The following is a 14,874-nucleotide window of genomic DNA, read 5'->3' on the forward strand; positions in this document are numbered from 1 at the left end:
TAATAATTTTGTTTTTAATACTTTATTGCATTTGACTAATATGATATTGTTATGATACAATAAAGTTTTATACATACTTACCTGGCAGATATATACATAGCTATTGATTCCGTCGCGCCGACAGAATTTCGAATTTCGCGCACACGCTACAGGTAGGTCAGGTGATCCACCGCGCCGCCGCTGGGTGGCAGGAATAGGAACCATTCCCGTTTTCCATCAGATTTTTTCTGTCGGCCATACTGGCAACATCGTTGTTGGTATTTCCGGCTGGATTTCGTTTTTGGATACAATTGATCATCGTTTTGGACCCTTTGGTGACGTATTTGGATCGTTGTACTGGCATACGCTTTTGTGGACCGTTATTTGGATTTTGGCTTGGAATTTTCATCATGATGTCTGATTCTGGAAGTGTGGTGAGAATGTGTGTGAATGAAGGGTGCAAGGTGAGAATGCTGAAAGCTTCGGTTGATCCTCACACTGTATGTAAAATATGCAGGAAGTATGAATGCTCGATGGATAACACTTGTCATGAATGTGAGAGTTTGAGTGCTGAAGGGTGGAAGTCTCTAACTTCTTATTTAAAGAAATTAGAGAAAGACCGGTTAAGGAAGTCATCTTCCAAAACCAAGCCTAGCTCTCAATCTTCAAGTGTTTGGTGAGTAATATTGTACCCTCCTCTAACATTATGAACGCTCCTTGTAATATTTCAGGACCTTCTCCGAATGCAGATCCTACGGACTCTGCTTCGGAGATCGCAAGCCTTAAAGCTGCGCTTATGAAAATGGAGCGTAAAATGGCTCCCATAGAAGGTAAGCAAAGTAGTGCTGTGGAAAGTGATGTGAATTTCCCCAGTGAAGTGGAGGAGGCGTCTGATTGGCTTCACAATGCTCCCAGGCCTAGACCTCTTTCAAGCTCCCAAGCCCAGAGGAGAAGGAATGTCAAAAGCCTTACGGAGGTTATGGAGGATCCCCACCAGTCAGACGTCTCTTCGGCAGAATCTGTAAAGTCACAGACTGCCAGAGAACGCATTAGAAAAAGCGTTCTACGTGAATGTTTTTCGTCTTCGGAGAATTCCTCATCTAAAAGAGGATGGAGATCAGCGGATCGTTCTCGTCCCTTGAAGAGGATCTGGGAAGAATCGGGCATAAACTCGAGTCCGGAAAGTTTTTCGGAGGACTCCACGACAGAGATTAAGAAAGCAAAGGTTTTGGCTTCTCCCGCTAAGTCGTGGAGAATGGAGAAAGAATGCTCTCCTTCCTCTCGTTTAGACCAAAGAGAAGAAACGACTAAGATATTAAAGGATATGCAAGAGTCTATTGCTTCTCTAGTCGGGGTTCTTTCGAGAGATCCTCCAAGAAGAAAGGATGTTAATCTTTCTGTGAAGAAGTCAAAAAATCCTTACTATCAACCTCCCAGAAAAGAAGATTCTTCTTCGGATGAAGGGTCTATTTTTCACAGACCCGCGAGTTCGGGGCGCGAGACGCCATCCAGGCGTGAAGCGCCAGTCAGTCTTCTTCGTATTTAAAAATGAAACCAGCCATATCAATGAAGAAGGCTATTCAATCTTTAAATAATTGGATGAAGGTGAAGAAGGAAGCTCAGAAGACAGTTTTTTGCACTCCTCCATGTAAGCTCGGGGGTAGGAGGGGAATATGGTACAGGACAGAGGAAGCGATGGGACTTATGCTCCCATCTTCCGCAGAGGCGGATTTTTCAAGCTTGGTTGAAACTTCGAGGAGACATGCTTTGAATACAGCTAAAGCATATTGGAGCATGTCAGAATTGGATCAGCACCCCGAACTCGCGGGTCTGTGAAAAATAGACCCTTCATCCGAAGAAGAATCTTCTTTTCTGGGAGGTTGATAGTAAGGATTTTTTTACTTCTTCACAGGAAGATTAACATCCTTTTTTCTTGGAGGATCTCTCGAAAGAACCCCGACTAGAGAAGCAATAGACTCTTGCATATCCTTTAATATCTTAGTCGTTTCTTCTCTTTGGTCTAAACGAGAGGAAGGAGAGCATTCTTTCTCCATTCTCCACGACTTAGCGGTAGAAGCCAAAACCTTTGCTTTCTTAATCTCTGTCGGGGAGTCCTCCGAAAAACGTTCCGAACTCGAGTTTATGCCCGATTCTTCCCAGATCCTCTTCAAGGGACGAGAACGATCCGCTGATCTCCATCCTCTTTTAGATGAGGAATTCTCCGAAGACGAAAAACATTCACGTAGAACGCTTTTTCTAATGCGTTCTCTGGCAGTCTGTGACTTTACAGATTCTGCCGAAGAGACTTCTGACTGGTGGGGATCCTCCATAACCTCCGTAAGGCTTTTGACATTCCTTCTCCTCTGGGCTTGGGAGCTTGAAAGAGGTCTAGGCCTGGGAGCATTGTGAAGCCAATCAGACGCCTCCTCCACTTCACTGGGGAAATTCACATCACTTTCCACAGCACTACTTTGCTTACCTTCTATGGGAGCCATTTTACGCTCCATTTTCATAAGCGCAGCTTTAAGGCTTGCGATCTCCGAAGCAGAGTCCGTAGGATCTGCATTCGGAGAAGGTCCTGAAATATTACAAGGAGCGTTCATAATGTTAGAGGAGGGTACAATATTACTCACCAAACACTTGAAGATTGAGAGCTAGGCTTGGTTTTGGAAGATGACTTCCTTAACCGGTCTTTCTCTAATTTCTTTAAATAAGAAGTTAGAGACTCCACCCTTCAGCACTCAAACTCTCACATTCATGACAAGTGTTATCCATCGAGCATTCATACTTCCTGCATATTTTACACACAGTGTGAGGATCAACCGAAGCTTTCAGCATTCTCACCTTGCACCCTTCATTCACACACATTCTCACCACACTTCCAGAATCAGACATCATGATGAAAATTCCAAGCCAAAATCCAAATAACGGTCCACAAAAGCGTATGCCAGTACAACGATCCAAATACGTCACCAAAGGGTCCAAAACGATGATCAATTGTATCCAAAAACGAAATCCAGCCGGAAATACCAACAACGATGTTGCCCAGTATGGCCGACAGAAAAAATCTGATGGAAAACGGGAATGGTTCCTATTCCTGCCACCCAGCGGCGGCGCAGTGGATCACCTGACCTACCTGTAGCGTGTGCGCGAAATTCGAAATTCTGTCGGCGCGACGGAATCAATAGCTATGTATATATCTTGACAGGTAAGTTGAATGTATAAAATTAATATTTTGCCATTGTTAAATTTATCGTGAAATTAAATTCATTTATTTTCTCTCCAAGTGAATAGATACCGCTTTTACGTACATACAGTAATGTTTTTACTGTCTCTTCTCCTCTTCACAATATAAACGCTACCTCCCTCTATCTCAATTCAGCTGTGTCACCATGGTAACGTACGATTTTGTTCATCTTTTATGCTAAAATTTATTGTGAAATGCTTTATTCTTTTATTCATTTTGTTAAATATGGTTATCATCAAACTAAACCATCTTGCTCAGTGCACTAAACACTGGTTCAAGATTTTTTTTATGTTAGGCAAAGTTGCAATTATGAACTTAGTCACGACAACGATTTTTACCAGCCGTACCTACTTACAGAATACAGTACTGTATTTATTGCTGCTGAGCAAAAAACTGTCATTTTTACCGAAACTCAGCGATTTATGATGCCATAATGGGGCTTATGTCGCTGGTAAATATTTATGGGCGCCACCAAAAGCCCCATTATGGGGCCTCTGCTAGGTATGTTATGTTTGTTTGTTTATATGGTGTTTTTACGTTGCATGAAACCAGTGGTTATTCAGCAGTGGGACCACCGGCTTTACATGACTTCTGAACCACGTCGACAGTGAACTTCTATCACCATTAATACACATCTCTGACGCCTCAGTGGAATGCCCGAGAATCGAACTCGTGGCCTGAATATCAGTAAACATTCCAGTCTCACCTATTAAGAGGATAAGGTGAACTAAAAGGCAACTGTCATACTTTACCTCAGCCAATGACCACCTTCACTTTCTCATGTTTGCTGAACAAGAGCAGCACGTGAGTTTTTTGCACCTATCTTAATAGTTAGTAATTTTATTGCAACTAATTACTGGCCCCCCCCCCCCCTTTTTTTTTTTTTTTTTTTTTTTTTTTTTTTTTTTTGAGGTTCAACCTTCCACCACAGTAGCCTTGGTTGGGGCACTTAGTAAGTAAGAAATAAAAATACTGGCATCAGGTAATTTTTTACCTCAAAACCTTACATATTACAGTAGACCCTTGACTCACTGAACGCATTGACCCACGTACAACTCGATCCCCGACCAAAATTATAGGTAAAATTTCACCCTTGACCTACGAACTAACTTTGAGATACGAACAAAAAAAATGCGGAAAATAAAAATTCTGTTTGGGTCATGAACTAATTTTGAGACATGAACATTTGAAAAATGCTGGAAATTTCTGGAAAATAACAATTCACTTTGTTTCACAAACTAATTTTTAGACACAAACATTTGAAAAATGCGCGAAATCGCCCAGCACATGGACGTGAAGAGCCGTTTGAGTTGCCCATGGGAACAGCCATCCTCCAGCCGCCCACGCACGGCGTCACCCACGCATCGCTCTTTGTCTCATCTCATTGTGTACAAGACGTTCGTCAATTCGCTTAGCATTTTTTGCGCTAAAACTTGTGATTTTCTTCATAATGGGCCCTAAGAAAGTGAAGAGTGGTGGTGAAAGTAAGAAAGTGAAGAGTGATGGTGAGAAGAGGGTGCAGAAGAAGATAACCATTGAAATAAAGAAAGAAATCAACTGACGAAAGAGGAGGCTGGGGAGGAAGTTACAGATGGTCAGCAGTGATGTGATAAAAGCCGCATTGGAAAAGTGGAATGATGTCCAGTGCTTCCTTGAATTGTATCATCCGGACAAAATTGTTACGAACAGGATCGTGAATATGCTCAATGAAAATTTAATGAGTCCATTTCAGAAAAGTTATGCAAGGAAGGAAAGGCAACAGACATTGGATAAGTTTGTGATTAAACGTTCACCAAAAAAACCTAGAAGAGTTGAATCTCCGGAACGAGATCTCCCCGACCTGGATGGGGGAGGTCTCCTTCCGCACAATAACCTCCTCCCCACCCACCACCCTCCTCTTCTCTTGTCCGTCAAGCCAGAAGTCTCGCCAGTCATAGTAAGTGTTCACTTTACAAACGTTTTTTATAGTGTTAGTTTACCATTTTAAATTATATTATTAGATATATTAAGGTTTTTTACACTGACTTTTACATTATCTGTGTAAAATAAGGCAAAATATACATAATATATATTGGTTCGTAGGGGTCGAGAACCAATTAATATTATTCCCATTAAACCTTATGGGGAAATTAGCTCCGAGTCACGAACAATTTGGAACACGACCAAGGTCTAGGAACGGATTGTGTTCGTGAGTCAAGGGTCTACTGTACCAGGGTTAATGAACTATTTATTAAGCTGTGATGCTAGATTATCATTAAATAATTCAACTCGACCTACAAGTCAAGACTCAACTTTCATAGGGCACCTGCAGTTGTACCAAAAACTTCACCTCTTACCTCAGCTTCCTCTCTAGTTGCTGGTCCTTGTCCACCCAAAACTCTATCTTGCAGTGATATGTGGCCTACATAAGTATATCTTGTCAAAGGAGTAAACCATGGATCTTCAGCACCAAAGTTAACCTGTAAGGCAGGAACTGAATAAGTAAATGATACACTGGTAATTAGTATGATAGACTAGTACTGGTCCTATATGGTACACTAATATAGGTCAGTATGAGGAAATACATTCAATATGTGCCTAAGCATCTTCTATATTACAAAATGAACAGTTTACTGGAATTCTTCATTATCAAAATTTATAAGTGATAGAAGAAAATCTAACAGATTATCTGATATTTTCCAAAACTAATATAATAAATTTTTATTTTTTACAAACCCAACCATTACATACAATACATTCAAACAGAGTGAGTAGCCACACAACTGGAGTAATCAATACAATATTCAAGTACAGAAAAAGTGTCATTGTGTAAGCTGAAAAAGCTTCCCCCATTTTTATAAGAAACAACCTCTTAATTCAGCAAATTATTATCATTATTTTTTTTTTTAAAGTTTGATAAGTGAGATCCAATCCCAAATCCAATACAGAGATATAGCATGCATGGAATTGCAACCAGTGGGGTTTCCTTGAAGAAATGGGCTTCATCTGGAAGGAATCCTTCATGACAGATATAGTACACTGGAGGCAAAGATGAAGGGGCTCCAGGGAAAAAACTGTATCTCCTCTTCCAATGAATGTCCGTCATTGGTGTTTTCCAGTATGATGACTGTGATGAATGGTTAAACCCTAAACATAACAGGAAATGACCTGCCATGATGATAGATCCTAATGGAATAACATCTTAAGTCTTGTGGATGACAAAGCAACTTAATGAAGGGAGTTGACAATGCCATTGTCATCTCAAGGGATGGCAAGGAGCTCAAAGTTATAATTAAAAGCCAAAGAGGAAGACTGGGCCTAAACTTCATAGGGTTTGAAGTTGATTACGTGTGAAGAAAGGTCCTCTCTATGAGCTGCAGAATTATCGTGGGTAACAGCTTTCTAAGCTAGTAACAGTCCAGTTCTTTTGAGACCAGACAAAACTAGCCACTCTTCTGCTAGAAAACACTTGGGGAGGAAGAGGAGTGAAACGACACCTCACAGGACACAAAAGATTATATTCTTTGAGAAGGAAAAGAAGAAGGGCAAGGATTGCAAAAGGACCAAAGAGTAACTGTACCCACTGAGATGCAGTTTTGCTACAAGGTTTTAGGGTAGAAAAGCCTAACCAAGAACCAAAGACTTGAGTAGGAAATATCACCAGGAGGAGCATGAAGCTCACTGCACACTTAAGAAGGGTATAAGGCAGTAAAAAACATTGCTTCTGTTTAAATGTACTGAGGGAAGCCTTCCAACAAAGCCTCATTTGACTGAGTGGTAACACTGTGCAGGACAAAGGATAAAAGGATAAATCCAAGCTTGGAGGCCTCAGAGAGACAGAACACTTACTACTGACAAGATAATATGCTATCCCTTGACAGCCAAGAGAGTTTTCTGTCAATCCATAAATGGAAGATGAAGTTTGCTAAGACTGGAACTGGTTTTGAGAGGATGAAAACCCAACTTGTTTATCATGTCACAAACCTGATCTAACTGGCTTGGCAAATGGATATGGTGGAAGACAGGGTGGCAACAGCAAACACAACAATCTTTGAAAATAACCTCCCTCTGAGGCTACATTTGGTTACTGGCATGGGTCAAGAAGTACTAATTGGGGATAATGATGAGATCTGTGAAATTGCAGTTACTTCAGAGGTACCTCAAGGAGTGAGAGAAACTTTGAAAAGTCTATGACTGGAGTCAGAATGCCCAGAAGTTACTCTTCCTGAGTCCAATGTATAACCTTCAGCGGCAACTGTCTACACAGATCAGATTTTGGAAAGGTGTAGAAGCCCAAGCTATTAGTTAGCTGCAAGCATGATATGAACTACCTGCCACCATGTTTCAGACTCCAGCAATGAAGTGAAGTGCCAATTTTGACACAGCATCCACTGACATGCCCAAGTAGACCCTACAAGCTGAAGTGGACAGGTCTGCCTTTTACCTGTCGAGCTGTACATCCAGAGACCCACATAGAGGTCCACAAGGACCCCCAAATGAACCTGCAGCTCATGCTTGGAAGAAGCCCGCACTAATTAAATGTTTAAGTAATGCTGATGAAGCAAACTTGAATGGTAGACCCAGGTCACTGGAACTAAAATTTTGGTACAGGCCTGTGAGATTTTCTGCAACTAAAGCAAAGAGCACAGAATCAAAACATGCAGCAAAGCCAATCAAAGGTCAAGGTGTTCCCTAAAAACAGGTGGATGGGGACATTAACATATGGACCCATCAATTTCATAGAGACCAAGTACCCTTGCATATAGCTCTGTAAACAGACTATGGTCTCCATACAGAAGGGGTTGGTCAGCTGTAGACTTGTTAAAGCAGACTTGATATCAAAAACTAGTCTCCATCTCCAGGAACACTTTGGAACAAGGAAGAGGTGACAGAGAAACCTCAGTCTTGCCTTATCTCAGGAAATTGGAACATAAATGGAAATCAAATGACTACGTAAAGGTCCTGAGAAATGAGGGGCAGTATCATAACTGAATAACCTTCAGAACCCCTGGATCTGCTTCAACTGATACGTAGGACTTCCATGGCCTTGCCAACAGGCTCAAATCAGGGGAGACAGAGAAGAGACTTTATCTGCAACTGGAAGGCTTAAAAGAAAAACTCTGTCTTGATCTTCTCCTGCAAGAAAGGATAACCAAGAAATACAAGGCTGAGAAAAAGGGCACCTTCCATGATTAGCATGGTACAGTTGGGAGGGCATTCCTGTCCAGTGCTAGAAGATGAGGATGATGGCAAGGATGCATCCCTCTTTATATAATAACAATACAACTGATGGTGACTTTAACTAAGCAAATTCTTCCGGAAAGAGAACAAAGAACATAAGGATTGAGAAATGCTTAAATCAAGCCTCACTCAAAGACAAAAACTTTCACAGGTTCTTCAGATCTCTCCTCTTCTTCATAACAATGGCAAGTTGACAAAACATATAAAATTGATTAAGCACAGATCTGCAACAATGCAAGGCGCAAGCTAACAAACCTTAGCCAATCCTGCAACTCAAATTTCAATGTCAGTACTGCTTTGAATATAATAACCCTGTTGTTTTACCATATCTAATCATATTGCATGTATTATTACCATATTATCAAATTATAATATGAGCAGAGTGATCTGCCATTTGCATTCTGATTTCGTTTATCATTCTTAAAATAATCAGCTGATTTCATTTTACTGATATAACCTCACCATCACTGTCTATAGTTGCTGAATGGAACTTAATTCATACATTCCTTTCATAAATTATCAAGGTTGGGTTTGAAAATTACAGCTAATTTATTTATAAATGTAGTAATTTAGATTAACCCTTAACGCCTATTGGACATATTATACGCCGACTAAAATAGTCTGTCGGGTGCTAATCGGATGTACGGTACGTTGACTACATTTTTTTTTTTTTTTTAAATATTCGCCGAAAATTAGTTATAGGACTAGTTTGCAAAAAATTTTAAATCACGCGCCTTGAGGGATCCTGGGAGTTCACGAAGCGAGCTGTTGCTTTGTTTACAAGCGTTATCCAGGCGTGCATGCGGAAATTTCTTTCCTCTCACACTAAAAAGCACCAGCGACGCATCTCAGAAATTCTTTCATCACTTTGTCGTAATTTTTGCACCATTTTATATTAGCCATTACATAGAATTTTATATAAGAAAACGTGCGCAAGTTCATGTATTAAAAAAAAAAAAACACACCATGGTTTTAGCTTTTATAATTTTTGAAATATTTTCATATAAATAACGATGTGCCAAAATTTCAACCTTCGGTCAACTTTGACTCGACCAAAATGGTCGAAAAATGCAAATGTAAGCTAAATCTCTTTCATTATCGTAATATTCAATCATTTACCTTCATTTTGCAACAGGAAATCTCTAGTACAATATTTTGATTTATGGTGAATTTTTGAATAAAACTTTTCCCTTACATCCGCGCGGTACCGGCCAAAAATCTCAGAAATTTTTTCATAACTTTGTTGTAATTTTTGCACCGTTTTATATTAGCTGTTACATGAAGTTTTATATGTGAAAATGTGCGCAATTTCATGTAGAATACAACAAAATATAACTCATGATTGTAGCTTTTATCAGTTTTGAAATATGTTCCTATAAATAACGGTAAGTGCCAAAATGTCAACCTTCGGTCAACTTTGACTCGACCGAAATGGTTGAATAACGCAATTGTAAGCTAAAACTCTTACATTCTAGCAATATTAAATCATTTACCTTCATTTTGCAACAAATTGGAAGTCTCTAGCACAATATTTTGATTTATGGTGAATTTTTGAAAAAAACTTTCCTTACGTCCGTGCGCAGTAACTCTGCCGAAAATCTCAGAAATTCTTTCGTCACTGTCATAATGTTTGCACCATTTTATATTAGCCATTGTATAAAGTTTTATATATGAAAATGTGTGCAATTTCTGTAGAACACAACAAAAAATAACCCATGGTTGTAGATTTTATCAGTTTTGAAATATTTTCATATAAATCATGATAAATAGAAAAAATTTGACCTTCGGTCAACTCCAACTCGACTGAAATGGTCGAAAACTGCAATTGTAAGCTTAAACACTTACAGTCTAGTAATATTAAATAAATTACCTTCATTTTGCAACAAACTGGATGTCTCTAGCACAATATTTAGATTTATGGTGAATTTTTGTAAAAAACTTTTTTTAAGTCCACACGTTACGAATTCATGCATCATTTTGTGATATATTATTTTATCTGTGTTGCTTTGATCGTTTTACAACTTTGTTAAATACCAAAACCATTGCAATTTAGTATAAAATGCAATGAAAAAAAAATGAACACATTAGCTTTAACTGTTTTGCTCACAGCGCGATTTGTATACAATTATAAAAAAAATTTGTTGCGCTGCCAATATATTCCTATATCTATATATGATAATATTTTTTCATTTCTGATGGTTGCATACTAAACTTCAGACAATGACAAAAAATGGAGCCATAAATGAACTCTTAATCTTAAAAACTAAGCGTGCTGAGATTTTTTTTTTTGGAAAAAAAAAAAAAAAAAAAAAAAAAAAAAAAAAAAAAAAAAAAAAAAAAAAAAAAAACAAAAAAAAAAAAAAAAAAAAAAAAAAAAAAAAAATCCATTTGCGGCGCTAACTCCCGAACGCCGCTGGCATACGGCAGACACTTTGGTAAATAGTGGCTCAGCGTTTAAGGGGTAAGTATGTGTGTTTTTGTCAGATCCAGGGGTGTTTTTGCCTCCAAAATTCGTATTTCCTGGTCATGTTTGACTTATGAGCACTGTTGTTTACTAAAGGCCAAAATGACCTTGATAATACTTTATAATCAAATATAGTTATTCTCAATATTGGGTTTTGTTCCAATTTTAAAGGAATATATTCATGGAGATCTGCTTCCAACGGGTATTACTCCGCTGAAAATTTTTCATGTTGCTTACCACATATTTTTCCTCAGGGAAAAATATACAAAAGTATTTTTTGTAATGGTAAGTTTTACCAAACATTGCAAAATCTTGAAGATACCTATATTTGACATTTTTGGTGTGATAATTCCAATAATGATTGTTTTTATTTATGTACAAATAACTTACATCAGCTGACTGAGTTATGTAATTTAATAAATTGGGGTCGTCTTGCATGGCAAACATACCTTTAAACCTACAATTTTACATGAAAAATTGGGGGTCGTCTTATATGCAGGCATACAAGGTATATAAAAACTTAGCATAGGTTTATTGCCAGAATCAAAACTCGAACATTCCATGGGACATATGCTGAAATCCTAACATAGGCAGTAAAAAAAATAGGGCCGAACATTGCATGGAATCCAATATAACCACGAGTATATACAGTAGATAATATTCATGAGAGGGCTTCAAACATATTCCTTGCAGAAAATGAGGGAACTGTGTACCTACTAATCCTCACTATTTTATAGGGCAGTATTAAAGGACTTAACCCAACCCCCCCACCCCCCTTTTTTTTACTACCACTGCTACTTCTACGTACTGACATGACCATTACTATAGTCGATTCATTTAAGGTAGATTCTTGTGCCTACGAGACGTTTGTTTGGCGGCCTCTGATTGGCTGGTAGCGGGAGGCAGACTGCTCGCTCAGTTGGTCATATTTTCGTTTGTAGCTTAGAAAACTAGCAATATGTTTACATTTCTTCATTTATCTCACGTTTTACAAAAGATAGGAAAGTTTTGGTCATACCTAAGGATTCGGTATTAAATGTACAATTAAATCATCTTTTCTGAAATCAATAAGTTAAAATACAAAGGAATTACAACGAGTAGAAGTGAAGGGAGAAACATTTCATTCTTTATACCTGTTTTTATTCATCATCGGATTTTGCATAATTCATGAGATCAAGATAAAATAAAATCTTGTGTTATCAAACAATAAAATCACCCTAAATACGCTGGTGCTTTCAGATTTTAGATGCGTGTAATATGTAAAGAGAAAATGAAGAATATGTCTTATTATGTTGCATTCGTGCTTGACTCGGTTTGACAATAGTGCCGAGACACATCGTTGGGTGGTCCTCTCAGCTAGAGCCGTTGGCGTGTTGGCAGTTGCCAATTGGCGATATGAGAAGTTTGCAGTTTCGAGACTATGTATTCACCGAATTATTATGTCCTTATATTTTCTATAAATAAATGCATAGAATTCCCATTATGACTTTCGAACATTTTTACTCAAATATCATATATGTCCGTATTTCTGGACATATCTGATAAAAAAGTAAATAATCAGATGGATGCATCTGGTATCGTTGGAGGTGTAGGCTGGCCGTGGGCGGGAAATTCAGTCCAGGAATGAATTTGAAATCTACGGACCTACTTCGCACTCTTCAGCTCATCCATAGTTTTAATGAGGTTGGTTTCAACATATTGTTCTAATTTCTTATATGAATATATTTTCAAACTTAAGAGATATCAGAGACTTAATTGAGTGATATGAAATAATAATCTCAGTGGAGCAATAAACAGCAACGAACTAAGCAAGATTTTTTTTTCTTTTCAAGCAGATGTCTCAAGATGACAGCATCATTCGTCGCACCGTTTCCAGATTTGCAAGTCAAGCTCGCAACATTATAATGAATGTTCATCGTTACTTCAGCTCACAGTGGGGAGCAGACTCAAGAAAATGAAGTATTTGAGAAGACCGCCAAAGCTACAGGAGTGCCAACCAACACAGTGAAAAAAATCAAGCGACAGTCATCTGAATGTGTAACGTCCCCTTCGCTTCACCTGTATATCCCAGGAAGAGGATCCGAGTGAAGGACACAAGGTGGATAGTTTTGAAAATGAGTGTATTCGGAAGGAGAATTTGTCTTTTTACGAGAGAGGAGAGCTCCCAACGTTAGATGCCCTACTGGAAAAAGTGAAGGAAGACCCGGTAAAGTTTAATGGTGGAAGAACAACGTTATGGAAAATTGTGAGAGGGCTTGGATTCCGGTACAAAAAAAGTGACGAGTGGAAGAGCAATTTTAATGAAACGTGATGATATAGTGGCAGCGAGAACTGAATACCTACGGTTAATTGAAAAGAATAGAATTGTAGTCCAACTGAACGTAAACCTGAAGTATTCCTTGATGAAACTTGGATAAACCAAATGAATGTGTACGTCAGTGTTGGACAACGGGTGAAGGCGAAATAGGACCCAAACTTAAGACTGGAAAGGGGTCAAGATTTATTGTGGTGCACGCGGGGAGTGAGAAGGGGTTTGTCAAAGATGCGCTATTGTTGTTTAGGTCAAAAAATGGTGCCAAAGGGGACTACCCTGATTCCATGGGCCATGAAAGGTTTTTTAAAGTGGTTTAAGGTACAACTATTGCCTAATATAGAAGATAGATCTCTAATCATAATGGACAATGCTCCCTACCACAGCAAAATAGAAAATAAAGTGCCAACAACCAGCAACAGAAAAAGTGAAGTCATAGAGTGGCTTTCTTCTAATAACGTCACCCACGACCCATCAGCAACAAAGCCAAAATTGCTGCAGATTGCCAAGTGTCACAAAGAAAAACAGAGGTATGTGATAGATGAGATAGCCCGTGCAAATGGTCATGAAGTGCTCAGGCTGCCACCATATTATTGTCAGTTTAACCCCATAGAACTTATTTGGCTCAAATAAAGGGGGATATCAGAAAAATAACTCTAATGCAAATCAATCTTCGAAAACTGTTGAGCAGCTTACGAGACTGGCGATAGACAAAGTTACAACGAGAAACTGGAAGAAATGTTTTCACCACGTTAAGAAATTAGAAGATGATTTATAGGAGGAAAGATGTTGCTAGAGAGCATATGTTTGAAAGTTTTGTTATTGACATTGGAGATGACGAAGCTGACAGAGATGATATTGATATTAGGGAGGATGACACTGACAGTGATGATATATATCAATGATTTTCCATTATTTTTTTGTTTTTTTTTTTTTAAGTTGAAGACCTAACAGTGTTTCTATAGTTTTTCCATTTTTTTAGATAGGCAATTTCATAACTACAGTATATCCATATGAGTTTCCTTTTTTTTTTAATATTTAATGATATAACAATGTACATATCTGTTTATAAATTCTTTTTACTTGGTTTTAATAGAAAAGGGGATATCAATGTATCTTTATAATTTCCCATTCTTTTTGTTCCAATAGGTAATGACATGACTATGTATATATGCATGATTTTCCTTTATTTATTTTTTAAATAATGATGACGTAAGAAAATTTGTAAAATTTTAATTTCTTTTTGTTCATATCGATAGCCTAATGACATACCAATGTAAGACCTACTGTGTATGAGTTTTCTTTTGTGTTTATGACATATAATAATCTGCATGAATTTCCATTCTTTTTGTATAAAAAGATGATGATATAACAGTCTTCCTGATTAGTCTCATTATCCTACAAGTACTATATATATACAATTATGCAGGGCTGTGGGAACGGTTACGGGAGCTATACTAACTCAGGTATGAATTAAGTGATTCAAGAATAATCAACTACCTCAGGAGAAAACTAAGCAAATTTTTCCTAAACATTGTTGTAGACATGTTGTCAAGTGTAACATGTATATAAAGGAGATAAACATTCTGGTGTAAGAGTAACTCAAGCAATTCTGAAAAAGACAGTATATTATATTCGTTACATCGTCAACAA

General features: G+C 38.1%; 1 protein-coding gene across 1 annotated transcript in view; it reads right to left on the reverse strand.

Annotated features, from left to right (window-relative positions):
• LOC135205783 (heterogeneous nuclear ribonucleoprotein U-like protein 1) overlaps window positions 1-14,874 on the reverse strand; it is a 171,160-nt gene that overhangs the window by 154,994 nt on the left and 1,292 nt on the right. The window contains exon 2 of the mRNA XM_064236922.1: window positions 5,563-5,685. Within this exon, the coding sequence (XP_064092992.1) occupies window positions 5,563-5,685 (123 nt within the window). The remainder of the gene's footprint in view (window positions 1-5,562; window positions 5,686-14,874) is intronic.

Source organism: Macrobrachium nipponense, chromosome 24, assembly GCF_015104395.2.
Source record: "Macrobrachium nipponense isolate FS-2020 chromosome 24, ASM1510439v2, whole genome shotgun sequence".
Classification (NCBI taxonomy): domain Eukaryota; kingdom Metazoa; phylum Arthropoda; class Malacostraca; order Decapoda; family Palaemonidae; genus Macrobrachium; species Macrobrachium nipponense.